General features: G+C 34.7%; 1 protein-coding gene across 3 annotated transcripts in view; it reads right to left on the bottom strand.

Annotated features, from left to right (window-relative positions):
- TBC1D32 (TBC1 domain family member 32) overlaps nucleotides 1-18,760 on the bottom strand; it is a 197,016-nt gene that overhangs the window by 138,757 nt on the left and 39,499 nt on the right. For 2 of the 3 annotated variants that reach the window (XM_027600953.1, XM_027600955.1), the window contains 6 exons: nucleotides 17,432-17,491; nucleotides 14,940-15,030; nucleotides 11,635-11,775; nucleotides 8,908-9,000; nucleotides 6,318-6,460; nucleotides 2,509-2,636 (listed from right to left, as the gene is read on the bottom strand). In XM_027600953.1, the coding sequence (XP_027456754.1) occupies nucleotides 2,509-2,636; nucleotides 6,318-6,460; nucleotides 8,908-9,000; nucleotides 11,635-11,775; nucleotides 14,940-15,030; nucleotides 17,432-17,491 (656 nt within the window). The remainder of the gene's footprint in view (nucleotides 1-2,508; nucleotides 2,637-6,317; nucleotides 6,461-8,907; nucleotides 9,001-11,634; nucleotides 11,776-14,939; nucleotides 15,031-17,431; nucleotides 17,492-18,760) is intronic. The other variant, XM_027600954.1, reaches the window with a different exon arrangement.

Genomic DNA, 18,760 nt, shown 5'->3' with positions numbered 1-18,760 from the left:
TTGCACACCTCCTTGGCCTCACTACAGCTGGATAAGACTTCCCAGGGAAGATCTTATACACTCAGCTGGAACTCAGATTTTTGTAACTCACACCCTGGAGAAACCTCCAGATCTGGTCTAGAGGCCAGCAGTGATTACAAATGTGACCCCACAGGACTAAATATATTTGCATACTTTCAAAGCTGTGGCCTGAAGGTCTGGCTTCTAATCAGACTGAAACTAGGTGCTAAATGAGTTTCCTCCCCTTGGATCATGGACAGGCCTTGGCAAGCCCTCAAAAAAGGCGGCATATCAATAATAAATCAGACAGTTGAGATAATCACAAAGGTTTGAAAGACAACCAAGAGCTAGGACAAGGTCGAACTAGAGATTCATCACCTATTCAAGGCCACTCTTTGAAGACTGAGAAAAGTACCTGCATTTTACCTAATACATAGAAAAAACAGAGCTAAGACAAATTAGGAAACAGAAGAAACAAACAAAAAAAAGACAAAAACCTCAGAAAATGATATGGAGATAAGAACCTAATTAAAAAAATTCAAATTAATGGTCATAAAGATGCTCACTGAACTCAGAAGAATGGATAAACACAGAACCTCAATAAAGAGATAGAACATATAACAAAGTATGTTATTGACAGATCCAGCATGACTATATTAAGGACAAAGATGAACTGAACATCATTAACCAACTAAATATGACTGACATCTATAGAATACTTCAACAACAGCAGAATATACATTTTTCTCAAGTTCACACAAATATTCACCAAGATAGACCACATTCTGAGCCATAAGATACCTTAAATTAAAAAGAATGCACTCTCAGACTCATAAATACATAGGTCAAAGAAGTCTTTAGGGAAGTTTAAAAATATTTTGAAGTGAAAATGAAAACACAAATTATCAAAATTTATAGGATGCAGCAAAAGCAGTGCTTAGAGGAAAATTTACAGCACTGAATGTATATATTAGAAGACAGATCTAAAAATCAATAATCAAGGCTTTCACCATAGGAAATTAGGAAAAGAACTAAAACCAAAGGAAGTAAAAAATAAAAATTAAAACAGAAATCAATGAAGTTAAAAACAAAACCAAAATCAGCAGAGGAAAAAAAAGTTGGTCTTTTTAAAATAACAATAAAATTGATAAGCCTCCAGCTAGGTTAAAAAAGAAAAACAAGACGACAAATTACTATTATCAGAATGGAAAGAGGGACCATCACTTCTAATCGCATGGACATTAAAAGGGTAATAAAGGAATATTATAAACAATCTATATCCACAAATTTAATCACCTAGAAAAGTGGACCAATTCTATGAAAGACACAATATGCCAAAACTCACAAAAGAAGAAATAAACAATCTGAATAAGCCCATATCTAATATAAAAATTGAACCAATTAATAATCTTCCAAAACAGAGAACACCAGGCCCAAATAGGTTCACTAGCGAATTCTATCAGACATATAAGGAAGAAATTATACCAATTCTCCACAATCTCTTCCAGAAAACAGAAAGCATTTCTTCTGCTTCTGACTCATTATGATGCTTTCATCAGAATAAATCAAGACCAGATGACGATATTACAAAAAATACAGACTGATATCTCTCATGAACATAGACACAAAAATCCTCAACAAAGATTAGCAAATCAAATCTAACAATGTATAAAAAGAATTGTATACCACAACAAAATGGGATTTATTTTAGGTATGCAATGCTGAGTTCAATATTCAAAGATTAATATAATCCATCACAATCAATAATATTAAAAAAAACACTTATTGTGGCATTATTTATGGAAGCAAAATCCTATCTAGGATAGGATAGGATAGGACAACCTGATATCCATTAATAGGGGAAAAGTTTGAAAATATTATGGTAAAGCCATATCAAAGTACTATGGAGCTATTAAAAACAGTGTTTCATTTTGTGCTCATCTGGGAAGATACTTATGGTTACACATAAGAAAACTGAATATCTTATATGATGCTATTTTTGTGAAAAGGAAACAAAAATTCTATGATCGTGAATGTACGTTTGAATGTTTGACAGATCATTATAAGTTCAGAGAAAGTCTAAAAGCATAACCAAAATGTTACCACTGGTAACAGCCAGGAGATAGAACTAAGCGAGGGTAGAGAAGGAAGATGGAAAAGTTAGCTTTTCCTTTGTGCACCTTTGTGTGCTTTGACTTGAATCAATCGTGGGTCGCTTTAGAAGACTGAAAGAGCCCAAGAAGCAAAAATATCCCATCTAGAGTGAACCCTCCTATTCTCACTTTGAAGTTGCTCACATCAAGGCCTAATCTGCCTGCATTGTCCATAATTCTGGTTACTACTTCAACCTGAAATCATCTAATACATTGTTAGTGGCTGATCAGGAACCTATCTATAATAGTTATCCTGATTTTCATTATTAACATATTGTATGACATTTTGGAAACTTTTGAATCAGATCGAGAAAATGTGCTAAAAATTCCACAAACTTAAAACACAGACATATACCTTTTTTCGTCAGAAGAGTTCATATTTTCTCCATAAAGTAGTAAGGTAAGTCCTTCTTCTACAGATGCAATTCTTGCCAAAATATCAGCTATGTGAATTAAAGCTGTTTCAGAGCAATTTGGAGCAGTCTGTACATTAAAAAGATAACAAACCATATAATTTTATGACATGCTAACATTTCACAGACTAAAATTTAAGGGTGATAGTGTAGTCTAACAAAGTTATATTACCACAATAAAAAGAAAGTTAATGACTGTTTGGCTATGAAGTATGTCTGAATTAAATGTGTCACTATATTATATTCACTTACCAGCACAGTTGATGAGGCAGATACATATAGACTTTTTGTCCAAACCAGTTATTGTTTATTAAGACAGTTGAGAGAACTGCTGTTCTCATTAGTTTTATATATAATTCTGTTTGACAAATGCAGTAGCTCCTCTAGATCCATCTTGCCCTTTACTTCCCACTCACCAGTTCCTGAATATCCACCCTAATTTTATTATACATGATTTCTAACACACTGCCATCATTTCTAAGGAACACCATTCCTTTGTACAATTGGTTGGGTCATGAATTATAGGTCTGAGTAAGAACAACCAATTCATGGGCTGACCAATAACCAATGATGTCATCTAATGGGGGGTGAACAAATCATATTTCTTTACTTTTAATTTTAAGTGGAAATACTAAAAACATCTTTGCCAGCATATAGCAAATTAGTACAAGGAAATTACTAAAAACTAGAGTCATATTAATGCTGGAGCCCATCTAGAAGCCTAAGTCTACTAAAGTTCCTGTTTTTTCTGGGGCCTACTTATTTGTCTATACCTGCATAGCTGCCAATACACATACTGTCTATAAGAAATCTGAGTATCTATACTTTGAAACCAATACGGCCTAATAAATTCAGTGAGTTAGCTTTATAACTAATGAGTCAGGCATATTCACCTGAAAATTTCCTTATTATATTAGGCATTATGATACAGTCGATTACTTTCACTTTAAATACCTTTCTTAAAACAACTTCTCTGCCTGAAATACTTTCCTTCTCTCATATATTCGTTTTTTTTAAACCTTTCTATTCCTCATCCAGTATTTTAATAGTCTGCCTTTCCTATTAGAATAGGTTCCTTCAGAAGAAGGTATAAGTCTTAATCTCTTCTGTATTTCAAATACCTAGCAAAGCGCCAATGATACAGTAGTGGCTCAATGGGTGATGCTGAATGCTTTAAGATTAAATACAGAATGTCTATAATGTGCCAGAGGGCTATTTCTTACACTCAAGAATAATTCCAGCATAATTACAGAAGTAGATAACATGGGAATATGCAGAAATAAACACCTAACTTTCCCAGGAAGAACTAGGACAAATTTTCAGAGAAAAAAAAAAAAAACTATAATCTGAAGAAAGGAATTTTTCACTTAGACCAAGACTTCCCAGGGTGAGGGAAAAGTATGCAAACATAGGGAAATATTAATAGCCTTGTCAAAAAATGCAAATAATCTGTTATAAGTGAAATACATGGGAAAAAATGGGTAGGATACAACATGAAAGTTGATAAATTTCAGACTTTTTACCTAGACATTTATCTAGCAAGCAACAAGTAGGAAAGTATTGTGATGGCTTTAGTGACAATACAGAGGACAGGCCAGAAAGGTTAAAGACTGGAAAAAATAAGAAAATCATTTCAATATTCCAAGCAAGGAATTATCAGAGCTTAAATAAAATCAGTAGCAGTAGGGATTAAAAGACATACATGGATTTTAGAGATACATAAGAGAACAAGTCTATAGGGCTTAATTACAAATGGAATGAAGAAAATGAGGAAGCAATCTAGATGTACAGCAGTCCTACTCATCACACGGGAAAATGGGAGCAAGCTTGAAGAAGTGGAGCAAGAGAAAAAAAAAAAAGGAAAGAAAAGAAAAGAAAGAAAGGGGGCGCCTGGGTGGCTCAGACGGTTAAGGGTCTGCCTTCGACTTGGGTCACGATCCCAGAGTCCTGGGATCAAGCCCCACATGGGGCTCCCTGCTCAGCAGGGAGCCTGCTTCTCCCTCTCCCTCTGCCTCTGCCTGCCGCTCCCTCTGCTTATACTTTCTCTCTCTTTCTCTCTGTGTCAAATAAAAAATAAAAAAATCTTTAAAAAAAGGAAAAAAAAGAAAAAGAAAACACTGACAAACCAAAAACTACTATTCTGAAAATGGCATTTGATTTGCTCATAGAGCAACTCAAAAAGGTGTTTAGCAGGCATCTAAAGACAAATCTAGAGTTGAAGAGATCTAAACTTAGATGTTAACTATACATCTAATCTTCATGACTGGAGGAAATCACCTAGGAAAAACTCTTTCGAAAGAAGAGTGAACCAGGTCATGACTCACTGAAGACAGCAGGGACCTGGAAGGGGAGCCCTCATAGGTGACAGGGAAAGAATGGTTAGAAAGGGAGGGCAAAAAATATACAGGAACTTAGGAAAGCCAGATAAACAATTTTAGAAGTTGTCTATAATCAGGTAGATAATAGTCTGAAAAGTGGTCACTAGTTATAGGTGTAGGAAGTTACAAGCAACAGCAATCAATGATGTGATGGAGGTAAGATCAAAATGCAATGTTTTGAAACATGACAGAATAGAGGGAGACAGGAAACAATGGCAGTCTTCCATAATTAATTGTTAAGAAGATCAGATATTAGGTGGTAGCTAAAGATGTGCATTGGATGATCAAGGGCTTCTCTCATCCCAACTATGAGACAGATTCAGGCATATTTACAGATAAAGGAAAGAAGCCACAAGAAGATAAAAAGTTAAAGATATATGAAAGCAAAGACAAACAACAGTTCTGAAACAAAATCCAAGAGCACATTTCTCAACTCTGGTATGAGGTTCATATTTCATATTACCATTGACATTATGGCATTCTATTATATTAAACTGTATTAGGAATTCTATTGGTCCTTCTCTACTTATCTTCCTAAGGCTAACCATAAAATCAAAATTACATCCCCTTAATTTCCTACAATTCCATACTTTGCACCACATTCACATAAATGCTTAATGTTTTCTGAATGAGCAATGAATAATGACTATATGATGGGATGAACAGTTGCCCAGCCCATTGAGGAGTGGGCACAGGAGATGGAAACAGTAAAAACACTACAAAACACAGACATGGAAAGGCAAAACCTTTAGCCTATTAAGATTTAAGTCATTCCCCCGAAGCTTAAGTCATAGAAATGGACAGAGAGCAGTGCTAGTAGTGGTACCAACTCTGCTACCTGTTAAATGTCGGAGCTCGAGCAATCCACTTCTTTCAGCCACAGTTGTAAGGATTAAATTACATAATGCAAAGGAACAGGCCATACAAACTGTAAAGAGATATGAGCATCCCAGTTCTGAACATATGTGTAAGTCTTTTTTTCTAAAAAACTAGTTCTTCATATAAAACAGAGCTGACTCTTCAGAAAAATAATGTAAAGGCTATAAAATTACTGTTAAAACAAATAATAAAATTCACAAGATTAGATTTGCAAGACAAATACCTTAATAACTTCCCTCAATCCTTATACCTAAGCCTGACTAGAAAAGAAAATTATGTTATATGTATTTTCCCCCTACACTGTCAATAACAAATAAATCAACTGACTACATAAACTATGATTTAACATTAAATAAAAATCGAGGGTCAGCATAAAATATTCATATGTGGAAAGATATCGTAATAAATATTTCAAATACATCAAATTTAAAAATAAAGTCCCACTGAATGTTCCCAATACCCAATTAAAAAGACTCTCTTTAGTAAATACCAACCTTAGTTCCTTTCATTAAATTATGAATAGGCTGAAGAAGTGCCTCAATCACAGTGTTATTATATAAGCATTCGATTGCACATTCTTTTTGATCACAGAGTATCCGAAGAACTTCAGTCACCATACTTGCAGGAGAGTAATTATCTGATAAACAAGTACTTTTAGATATTAAAATTTTAAACATTAAGAACTTAATGTATCTTATTTACGAGTTAGCCATTGCTGTTCTAAAAAGATCAACATCAAAGTTAAATAGTTTAAAAAAAAAAAATCACACAACGCAATGCCCAAAGGATGAGGTATTGTCAAGTCATAACCTGAAACCTAAGGGGTGATCAATTAAGCTCAATATATACTCAAGTTAATTTTTAAAAAGTAAATGACAAATCTGAAGGCTGAGAAACAACAGAAGATCATTCACTGTTTGACATTAAGTCACTGCTAACAGTGAAGATGTGATTTGAAGCAAATTTACAACTTTTCTCTTCCCAGCAAACACTTGTATTCACTTTGTCTTTTTTCTTAAAACATGTATTTGGGGCACCTAGGTGGCTCAGTCAATTAGGCATCTGACTCTTGATTTCAGTTCAGGTCATGATCTTGGGGTCATGAGATAGAGCCCCACTTCGGGCTCCAAGCTCAATGGTGAGTCTGCTTGAGATTTTCTCTCTCTCCCTCTCCCTGTGCCCCTCACCCCTCAGTCACACAGGCACTCTCTCTCTCAAATAAATAAATAAATCTTTAAAAAGAAAAAAATATATATGTATTCAAGTGTCCAGCCTAGTAGAAAATGAAAGTAAAACAAAATGATGGCTAAAAAGGCAGAAAAGGTAAAACCTCCTTTTAAGACTCACACACCACTACTTATATCACCATAAAACTGGTGAAATGAATGAGCATTGTAAAAACTTTCTTTTAAAATATATACGGGAAAACACAAATACAAATAAATGCAACACAGGGAATAGTCACTAAAATAAGCGTGATATTTTTGGTTTCATAAATCAATAGATTTTCAGGTTATATTACCTAATATACTCACAAAATAGTGTTCTACAAGAAACTAAGGAACCAAAAGTTAGCAGCTTAAGGTTGTAAGCTATAATACTAAAAGTAACACCAAAATTCTTAATTTAGGTTACAATATTCTATACTCCATGAACACACTAAGACCTCAAGTCAATACTTGACAAAAAGAAAATGGAGAAAAAAGTTTAGTGATTTTTTCCAACCAGTTCCAGACCCTGTTTGCAATGAGAGATACTACTGATGAGCATATGGCCATTCATTCATTCATCCATTCTTTTATCTATTTTTGAGTGCCTACTATGTGCCAGACACTGTGCTAGGCACTGTTAACTAAGACACAAAAAAAAATTAAAAAACAGTCCACTAGATGGTAAACCAAGACACTGGCAAATAATTATAAGAAGGAACATTTTTTTTTAATCAACTCACCTCATATTCTTTTTTTTTCTTTAAATTTTTTATTGTTATGTTAATCACCATATATTACATCATTAGTTTTTGATGTAGTGTTCCATGATTCATTGTTTGTGTATAACACCCAGTGCTCCACACAGAACGTGCCCTCTTTAATACCCATCACCAGGCTAACCCATCCCCCCATCCCCCTCCCCTCTAGAACCCTCAGTTTGGTTTTCAGAGTCCATCGTCTCTCATGGTTCATCTAAGAAGGAACATTTTTAACAAAGGAAGCACCGTATGTTATAGGAACATATCACAGGCGGACATACGCTACATGTTTATACATAGAAATGCTGTAAAGGCAGAAAGAAGTTTGAGAGCCATTGTTAAGACTAATAAGTTGTTATAATTACATAAATAAAACATACTGATTGATAGATGCATATAGCATTAATATATATGGCCCAAACTATCTTTTTTTCTTTGATTCACTTGAATTCTTCTCAGAATTTTGCCAGCATTTCTACAGTCATTTCCAGGTTTAGAACACTATCAGCCTATAGATTATGGGAGTGTTTTGTTATTAAAGTGTTTTACTTTGTAAACTTTCAATGATAGTCAAAGGAAAAAGTGTAAGTTATCTTTTAAATGTAAATATTATAGACCACTTTTTTATAAGCCAGTCAACAGCTAAAGACTAAAAGTTATTATATTGAAAAACATGAAGTTTTTGCTTTTGCTTTATTCTTTCATTAGAGAAGATCTGAAGTTTTAGATGTGAGCTAAAACAAGCAGGCTGATCAAAACATCAGGCAAGTATAAAGCATAGAAAACAGCAAGAAAGAACACATTAGTACCTATCAATCAAATTTCCCTTAGTAGCATTTCTTAAAACATCCTGATCTTAAGAACAACATTAAAATTCTCAGAAAAATCAATTCTACATAAAAAGGTAGTAAATTAGGAACATCTTAAAACATCAATGAACAAAATTAAATTTCATGGTTTACTTCCAGGACCAATGTAATTTGTTATGAATAATACTGCATCTTAGGAAACCTCTTTACCAAAACTAGGTCAGTCACTCAAAATGTCTAGACAATGGAATATTAAGTATTTTTAGATGTTTTCTATTACACTATTTAAAACAGAAGCAGAATTACCTAAATGTGCAGCTGATGTCATCTTTGGACAACTTGGTGAGTAACAGATAAGTTGGGTAAACAGAACCAGAAGATCTGTAAGGGATACTAAATCTTTGAAAAGGAAAAAAGAAAAAGATTATTTTCTAGTATACACTTACAACTTAGAAAAATTTAACTGAGCTTCCCATCCTCCTGAGTTTTCAGAGACTGTGGTAAAATTAGGAGAAGGGAGCTGGAACCCCAGATAGAAGGCCCCAGAAAAACAAATTAGACATGGGAAGTTAAAAGGTGGCAAGGACAATAATGCAGCAGGTGCTATGTGCAGGTGCAGTTTTACCACTTATGGTGGACCCGTCACTTCATATAAACCTACAGCAGGAAGATCTAGGAATCTCATTAGGACCATGAGTTTTTTAGGAATGATAAAATTCAGCTTCATATGTTGTTCCAGCCAACTTATCTATATAGAACTGTAGAAAAGGTATCAAACTTTTTCAAGGAAATATTTTGGGCTCAGTGGCCAAACTGTTTCTGTTACAAATACTCAATTATGATGTTGTAAAGTAGCCATAGACAATTTGCAAATGGACAAGTATGGTGGTCTTCCAGTAAGACTTTACATACACCAAAATTTTAATTTTATTCCACATGTCACAAAATAGTCGTAATTTTTTCAAGTAATTAGCTCACAAGCCATACAAAACAGTACCAGATTTGGCCCATGGGTTGTAATTTACCAACCCCTGCTGCAGAAAATTTTCATCAAGATTCTGGTGAAAATGCAGGTGAAACTTAGCAGTAAATGTTGACTTATGCTAATATAGTAGAACAAAGCTCTCAAAACTCAGCTTTGAGATGACCTATGACATTCGTCAGGCCAAAAAGTCGATGTTAAAAGTCAACATAAAGTGCTAAATTACAGATGATAGACATATAAACTTCAGTTCAATACATGCAGTAACATTACAAGCATTTATTAATCTTTCTATCTCTGTAAAGTTCAACAGTATCCTATAAAATGGCAGCTCTTTTCTTGAAAGCCCATTCTCTAAGTGCTCATTATGCCTAGAATTACATGACCACAGGATGTATCAGTACATAAAACAGTTTTTGTTGAGGAGCTCACAACCAGAGTAACTGAGGAGAAAACCTTAAGTAAAACAACTAGGAAACAGTACAAAAGTATTCAAAATGAAGACACTCCATAATAGGATTGGCAAACCATAGCGATTATGGTCTAATTTTGTAAGGCTCGTAAGCTAAAAATGTTTTGTTTTGTTTTACACTTTTAAAGGTGTATATGGGGCACCTGGATGGCTCAGTCGGTTAAGCAACTGCCTTCGGCTCAGGTCATGATCCAGGAGTCCTGGGATCTAGCCCTGCATTGGGCTCCTTGCTCAGCGAGGAGCCTGCTTCTCTCTCTGCCTGTTGCTCCCCCGCTTGTGCCTCTCTCTCTCTGACAAATAAATACATAAATAAATCTTTAAAAAAATAAATAAATAAAGGTGTGTAAACTGTGTCAAGGATCTCTCAAACCATACCCAGATTCAATGGTTCACTAGGAGGACTCAACACACAGTTGTGCTCCCAGCTATGGTATTTCACAACAAAAGATACAAAGCAAAAGTGTATGAGGTGACGTCCAGGTGCAAACGTCCAAGGGTTCTCTTCCAGTGGAGTCACACAAAATATACTTAATTCTTCCAGCAACAAGCTGTGACAACACACGTAAAATGTTGGCTACCAAGAAGCTCCATAGAGACTCAGCGCCCAAGCTTTTTACTGGGGGCTGATGATGTAAGCACACTCTGCATAGCACGTACCAGGATTCCAGACTCCCGGAAGGAAAGCAAGTATTCAGTATAAACTACATTGTGTGTACAGATAGTTTAGGTAGGCACAGTGAACCACTCTTATCGGTTCTAGGAAGAGTGAGAAATCCAAGTTCCCAGATGCCAGCTAGTGCAACCTTGCAAGCAGGCTTTCCTAAGGATAACAGTCTCAGGCCTGCTGTGATAACTCTTTTGCACACATGAGCACATGAATACACAAATATACAGGATATGAAACAGAGACAGTATGTAGCCCACAAAACCAAAAATATTTACTATCTGACACATTACAGAAAAAGTTTGCTGGTCGCTAGACTATAGTCCTATATAGACTTAAAGTTTTAAGGGAGGCAAAAAAGTAATAGCATGTGCTGAAGTTTGACGGGGAAAACTTTAAAAATAAGACTTAGGGTAACATAGTAATGTTATCAAATGGTACAGAGCTTTGCAGTTTATAAAACAGCATTCTGAAACTGCATCTCTAATCATCACAAAAACCGTGTGAGCTCAGTTATCACTGATATTATTCCATCTTTGTAGATTAAAAAAACAAGCAATGGTTAAGTGAGTTGCCCAAAGGTCATAGTCAGTTTATAAGGGAACTAGAATTTAAACAAGGTCTTCTAGTTCTGAATCCAGATCTGGATCGTTCAGTATGTCTAGGATTTTGAAAGACAGGGAGAAATAAGGAAAGCATTAAAGGCTGGATGAATAGAAAAAACTAGAATGTAGGGGAAAAGCACATACTGATAAAAGCAAATGTAATACTTAAAGGTATACAAGCCATCAGTAGACTAAAAGGTATGTCACTAAATATCCTAGAAGAGACCACGCAAAATCTCCAAAGTTTAGTAATTCATAGCACATTAACCTTACCAAGCTGAACATATTCGTTTCTCCTAATTGTACTTACCTTTTCTATTCTTCAGCTTTATGGGAAATAGCCGTCTGCCTTGTGTATAGATCAATAATCTTCCTAAAAGGCACAGTGAGTGAATGAAATAAATATATTGTAATTCTTGTCCTGAGTAGTAGAAGGTTTTCTGTTTGTTCCCTTAAAAGAGAAGCAAAAATATTTATTTTAATGCTATATTTTAGATAGTACCTATCTTCATTCCCTTACAAACATTAAACAAGGTTGCAGTTTATAATGAAGACTCTGTTGGTGTTAAAAAAAAAAAAGTTAATTATCTTTCTTAAGATCCTATAACACCTAGGGGCGCCTGGGTGGCTCAGTTGGTTAAGCTACTGCCTTAGGCTCAGGTCATGATCCTGGAGTCCCGGGATCGAGTCCCACATCGGGCTCCCTGCTCAGCAGGGAGTCTGCTTCTCCCTCTGACCCAATCTTCCCTCTTGTGCTCTCTATCTCTCATTCTCTCTCTCTCAAATAAATAAATAAAATCTTTAAAAAAAAAAATCCTATAACACCTAAATCTCTGCGGAAAAGCATTCATCACAAAATTTAAGCTCAGGGAAATATAAGATGCATACAGTATTCCTTCTAAATCAGCATAAGATTGTCAGAATTACCATTTGTTATCAAGAGGAACTTCAAGAATAAGTTAAGGGAGGAAGTCAACAGAAAATATTACTGTTTAATTCTACCAATTAAAAGTCAATATTATAAAAGACTGTATTTATAACCATGTTAGCAAATGAAATTAGAATCTGTAAAATATATACACCTAATATATATCATTCATCCATACATTCAAGATCTACTGAGTACCTGTTTGATATAAGACCTTGAATTATTTGCTGGTGTCAAAAACCAGTAAGAAGCAGGACACTGGGCTTCCGATTCAGAGTATGGCAGTCTGGTATGACCAGAATTTGAGGGGCAGGGGCAGATCACAGAGGACTAAGCTACAAAAGGAATATGGATTTTATTATAGAGGTGATTGAAATGATATTAAAGTGTTGTAAGCATGAAAGTAATCAAATATGCAGGTGAAAAACTAACCCCGATGGTAGCATAAAAGGTAGATGGAAGAAGGTACAGGTCTGAAATGAGACGAAAAAAAAATCATGAGCAAAAGCATCAGCAACAAGAATGGAGAAGAGAAGACAGATAAATCTTGAAGAAAATTAAGTCAATAGGCCTTAGACAGGACTACATGGGGACTGTGAAAGAATAAAAAATTCTCAAGTTCCTACCTCAACATCTGTATACATAGTGAATTTAAGTAATTCTAAAGGAGAAAGGAGGGAGAAACCACTCTAGATACAGAATAAAGTGATTTCAGTCTTTGATATTTTAATATTAAAGTGCCCATGGAGCACCCAGATAGATATTCTAAGTATGATAAGGGTATATGGACCTGGAATTCAGTAAAGTGGCAGACTTAAATATTTCAGAGTCACCATACACATATATAGTTTTTGAAACCATGAAAGTAAATGGGCTCCCGCAGAGAGAACAGGTAGACTAAGGTGAGAAAAAAAGGCAAAACCCTTGTGAATACACACATACAAAGAAAAGCCTTTCCAGTGAAATGAGCATTCCTCATGAGAATGAGGAAATCCAAGAAAGAATGGTACCATGAAGAAGATAGGGCCAACAGAGGCAAAGGCTATAAAACTAGGACAAGAAAGAGGGGAAATGGATAATGGGAAGATATGGAGCACTAGAAACTGCCTCATTTCCATTGTTGAAAAGTGAATAGGAGGTAAAGAAATGGGCCCTGGGCGTATTTAGGATACTTAAAAGAGTCTTCACTTCAGGAAAGCTTCTCTGCAGGAGGTTCGGATAATGCAGGGCAAGTACCAACAGAAAGGGAGACACAGTAAGAAGTGAAGCAATGTCCCAGTTCTAAAACAGAAACAAAACCCAAAGAACACCAGAGGGGAACAGAATCAAGAACAAAACAATCAATCTGGAAAAGAATACCTATTCAGTGCAGTCCAAAGAAAAGGGATATTGATAAGGGCATATAAACATGCATTTGTATGCTCAGAAGCAGGACATTTGGGGAATTCATATCTGCCAAGTTCTACTTTTCTTAGTGTAGTAGGTAGGATGCAAAGTCTCCTCTTGAAAGAAAAGTGAGCCATGGTAAAGCAGGGCCCTTGATAAGACTGGTAAAAGCTTGCAACAGCTACTGTGGACACTGAAGAAAAAATATCTAAGAGGATGCAACACAGTTGCTATGGTTAGAAAAGTAGTACGCCCACTAAATGTATAACAAATGCTCTCTGCTCAATTTCCTGAAGACCAGAGAGGATGGAAGACTGAGTTGATCTAAAGACTAGAAACTGCAGACAGGAAACTGAAATGAAAGAGAAAGAGCAAGGATTTTGAAAGAAATGGCTAAAAAAAATGAAGCACCCCAGGTCTTCACTAGATAGGGAAGAGAGCAAAGCCATGATGTCCTAGTAGAATGGTAGGGGGCGGGGGGAAAGCACTAGATATAACATTTTAATATCAAGAAATTTTTAAAATCCATAAATTTATAAATGAAGTAAGTTTATATAAACTTATTCTTTTCCTCCTCTTGAATAAATTCTGGCTTCTACACGTCCCCCTTTACTACAAAACACTAACTTTTGAAACCCACTAATTACTGGTCTTTGACCATTTTTCTTGCTTGAATTAGATAAAGAATTTAGCCAAGGATTAAAAAAAAAAAATAAGATCTTCATATTCTCAGAGAACTTACTATTTGCTTAGAGAAGTGACAAAAGAGAATGAAAAAAGATTAACAAAAGTGTATAGACATTGGTACGTAGCAGAATCTGACTATAAGAGAAGATCCTTTACTTATTCCTGAGATTCAATAGAGTGATTAAGGCCAGATTATGAAACATCTAGGGTATTTTAGCTCAGAAAGAGGATAAGCAGACAGGAATCAAAGGGTGGGATATCCAATAATAAAACAATATTTTATAGAAATGTTCCTCCTCCTAAAATGCATAAAGGTCAATTAAATGACTAATATACCAGAGGAAAGAATGAGCAGTATCTTATCGCAATATAACAGACTAGAACATATACTCCAGTATAAATTGAAGAACTGCATATGTAACAATCCATATGATAATGCATTAGTTTCAAATGTACAGCTGTTATTAAAGTCATCATCATGCTGTCTTTTAAATTTGTGAAAATATTTTACGTTAGCAGAAGTGATCTAATTTACCATGCTACCGACCATTAAAAACTAAGTTACTAAAAGGTATCATCTTTAAAAGTATGTAACAGAGGAAAACAATACTTACCACAATGCTTTGAATGACCCAAAATCTCATCAGCTTTCATGGCTTCACACAACTCAAAGTACTGAACACACTGCTGAACTGCTGTAGTTATCTAATAAAATAATAACTTATTAATAATAACTTATTATTTCTCAAAATTAATTCCATGCAATTGTCTTTTGCTTTGTAAGAGCTCCTTACATAAAGGCTTTAATCATGGCAGTGGGTTTGGCATGATGACCTGCTAAAGCATTTCTTCTAGCTTCTCCTCCATACTCTCATAACATTTTCTACAACTGTGGAATGTCTGCATTGTCCAGCAGAGTGGCCACTAGCTATATGTGGCTACTGAAAACTTGAAATGTAATTAGGGAAACTGAGGGAACTGGGTATTTTTAATTTTCTTTAATTATAATTTAAAACTAATACATGGTTAGTGGCTACTCTGGGCAATTCTATTACATTTATGACATTTATGAAATTTTAAGTAGGTAGCATTAGGCAACACAATTTATGTGCCTGCTGTCAATTTTTTTAAGATTTTATTTATTTATTTTATTTATTTATTTGAGAGAAAGAAAGTGTGTATACAAGCATGGGGGGTGGGGGGAGAGGCAGAGGGAGAAACAAACTCCCTGCAGAGCAGGAAGCCTGATATGGGGCTCCATTCCCAGGATGCTAGGATCATGACCTAAGCGGAAGGCAGACACTAACTGACTGAGCTACCCAGGCACCCCGGTGCTGTCTATTTTTAAGAACTGAGAAAGCTGAGAGCTTTATTTCCATAGCATTGTAAAGTCATGAACTAGCTGAAAAGCATTTTGGCTATCAGCATAAATATTTAACTTTTTATTTAAACAACTTCATTCTTTGCCCAATCTACCCATAAGGGAATGACTTCTGAAATGGCTTTATGTAGTGTATTTCCTTTTTCTTGCCCTCGCAAAATCATTTAAAAAAAATATTGACAGCCAGAATTTAAATTTTCTCTTCATTTTTCACATACCCTGTTTTTTTAACTTCCCTCCCCTGCCCTTCCTCCATCTTAGGAGTTAGCAATTAAGTGCACCTGAGTTGCCATCCATCCTCTATTATTATGAACTCACTCATATTTTGTAAGTTTAGGAAAGCTTTTTAAGAGAAAATAAGGTTTAAGTTGAAATCTCATGCAAGTTTGACCCATTATGTACAGGACATATTTGATATAAAGTTCTTTATAATAAAGTAACTATTTTCAGACTAAAAACTGATTATAGTATAATTAACTCTTAAAAATTTGTTCCTTATTTAAAAGTTAATCTATCAGAAACATTTGCAATACTTCCACCCGGGCCCCTGTGATAGCAACAGTAAATTATTTGTATGACAAACCATGGGGAGGGTGAATCACTGGGGTTTATCCCCACTTCCTCTAGTCTGACAAGATCAGTCTATATTCATATGGCAAAAATCTTCATTTACAATAGGAACGGGAGCGAAATGAGATGTGGAAAGACTTTATTTCAATTCATTAAAAATTTTTAAACGCTACTTTAGGATTTATCTGAGAGAGAGAGAGATAAAAAGAAAGAGAGCAGCCCTGCAAGTAGGGGGAGGGGCAGAGGGAGAGAGTGAGAATCTCCAGCAGACTCCCCACTGAGCTTGGAGCCTCCCTCTGTTGGAGATCATGACCTGAGCTGAAATCAAGAGTCAGTCACTTAACGGACTGAGCGACCCAGGCGCCCCAAATGCTTACTACTTCTACTAATAAATCCTCACTCTATTCTTCAACATTCCTCTCTTCTCCTTTCTGAAACTCAATGCTCTTGATTCTCAAACACAGAAAAATTATTGTTCTTTCATTTTATGCTCTACTGCACTCAGAGAGTTCACAACTCTAGGAATATTTCACTTGCCCTTTTAAACTCAAGATTCTAACAACAGAAATCATACTTATTTCAAAGTCATATGAGAACTTTTAAAAATATTTTAATAAATTTCACATTTTATGTTTGTCAATTGTTATTAGATTTGATTGCTTTTCAATTCCTTTCAATGCCCATACATACTATTCTACTAATAGCAATAAATGTAGAAAATTTTGCTAATATATTTTACAGTATTAGTTTATATTTGGTGTAACTTGAATTAATTTTTGTAAATACAGAAGCATTTATCATTCTGAGTTTTTCATACAACCTTCAGTCAAAAGCCCGGGTATATTTTACAGAACTAACTCCCCTACAAATTCCTGACCTGAATTAAGTTATAATACTTAAAAATAGGGCTTATCTCAAACTAGCTCAATTTACTCTGTAATTATGGATTTCCTAATTGTTATCCTGACTATAATTTAAGTCTCTCCTTATATCCTTTTATATTTCACAGAAAGGTAGTTTTAAAAAGATCACATAAAAGGGGGATTGTTTCATTAACCAAGATTACTTATCACTCAACTTTGCACATTCAACTTATTACACTGTATACCTTTTTGTGATATTATTTCTCAAAATTAAGGACAGAAATAGACTTACCAGAGATTTATATTTCTTTTCTAGAAGTCTTAGTACTGCAGTTCTGCTATAATATGCATGCTAAAATTAGGAGAAAATGATATTTAATTTAATATTCAAGCTATACCAAAGTCTATTTTTCCTGCATCATTTCCAATAACATAAATTACCAATAACAGTTTTAAATAATTGTAATCAGCACAAAAACAGGTTTTTCTATGTACAATGGATTATGAGCATAGCAATCACAAGAATGCAAATGATAAGAAAAAACTACGGATCTTTTATTGACCAGTAGAAAAAATATTCGATCCCTCAAATGCAACCAGTTTCTGTGCTAAGTTATTTTAAAACCATTATCAACACACATATCTGAAGGAGAGATACAAAAGTGGGGGAGGAGAAGATCACAACCCTCACAATGAAGAGGATATTCTACTGTCTACATATGCAGAAGTTTGCCAAGCATGAAATGTTCTGAAAGAACAGTATCTTAATCATTTTCTGCCAATCACATATTTTAAGTGATTCGAAGTGCCAAAAAATAATTCTCTCCTTATAGCTAAATATAGTAGGATTAAAACATGCTTTTTATGCATTGCACAAAGGGGAGACTATACATCAATATTGCTAAATTATATTAGATATGTATTTTCAATGTAGCTTCTTCATTTTACTTAATAAAAACTATTAAACAGTATTATACTTGTTAAAAACTATCACAATTCTAGGAAATAGAGTTTAATTAAATGGGGTATTGGTTAATTGAGGTTTAATAGCAACTCTGTGTGTTTTAACCCTAGTGGTTTAAAATGTTTTCAAAAACCATTAATCCTTTATTCAGTTTTAAAAGAGAATGTTAACCAACATTTCAACTTTTGATCACGTTCTGAAAAGAAATCTTCATTGGGCATGCCTTAGACCAGTCACTATACTATATCCCTCACACCAAGTTCAGCTGCTACCTGATTTGGTACATAAAGTTTTATATATTATCTATGGATGCTTTTGGGTTACAACAGAATTGAGTACGTGCAAAGACAGTACAGCCCACAAAACCAAAAATTTACTGTCTGGCCCTTTAGAAAGTCTGCCAACCTCTGACTTAGATGAGTATAGGGTAATATGATGAATTTTCATTAATATTAGAACACACTCAGGAGCTGATTTTTTTTTAAAGAATTTTCTGTTGGTTAGTTTTCCTGTAATCTGCTGCATACTCTTGCAAATCAAGTACTAACAATGAAAAATGTTAAGTGAAAAAATTATAAACAGAATTGGATTTGTTTTTGTTTTAAAGATTTTATTTACTTGTCAGAGAGAGAGCGAGAACAAGCACAAGCAGGGGGA

The sequence above is a fragment of the Zalophus californianus genome, chromosome 7 (genome assembly GCF_009762305.2).
Source record: "Zalophus californianus isolate mZalCal1 chromosome 7, mZalCal1.pri.v2, whole genome shotgun sequence".
Lineage (NCBI taxonomy): Eukaryota > Metazoa > Chordata > Mammalia > Carnivora > Otariidae > Zalophus > Zalophus californianus.
This window is presented reverse-complemented; position numbering and strand designations above follow the sequence as displayed.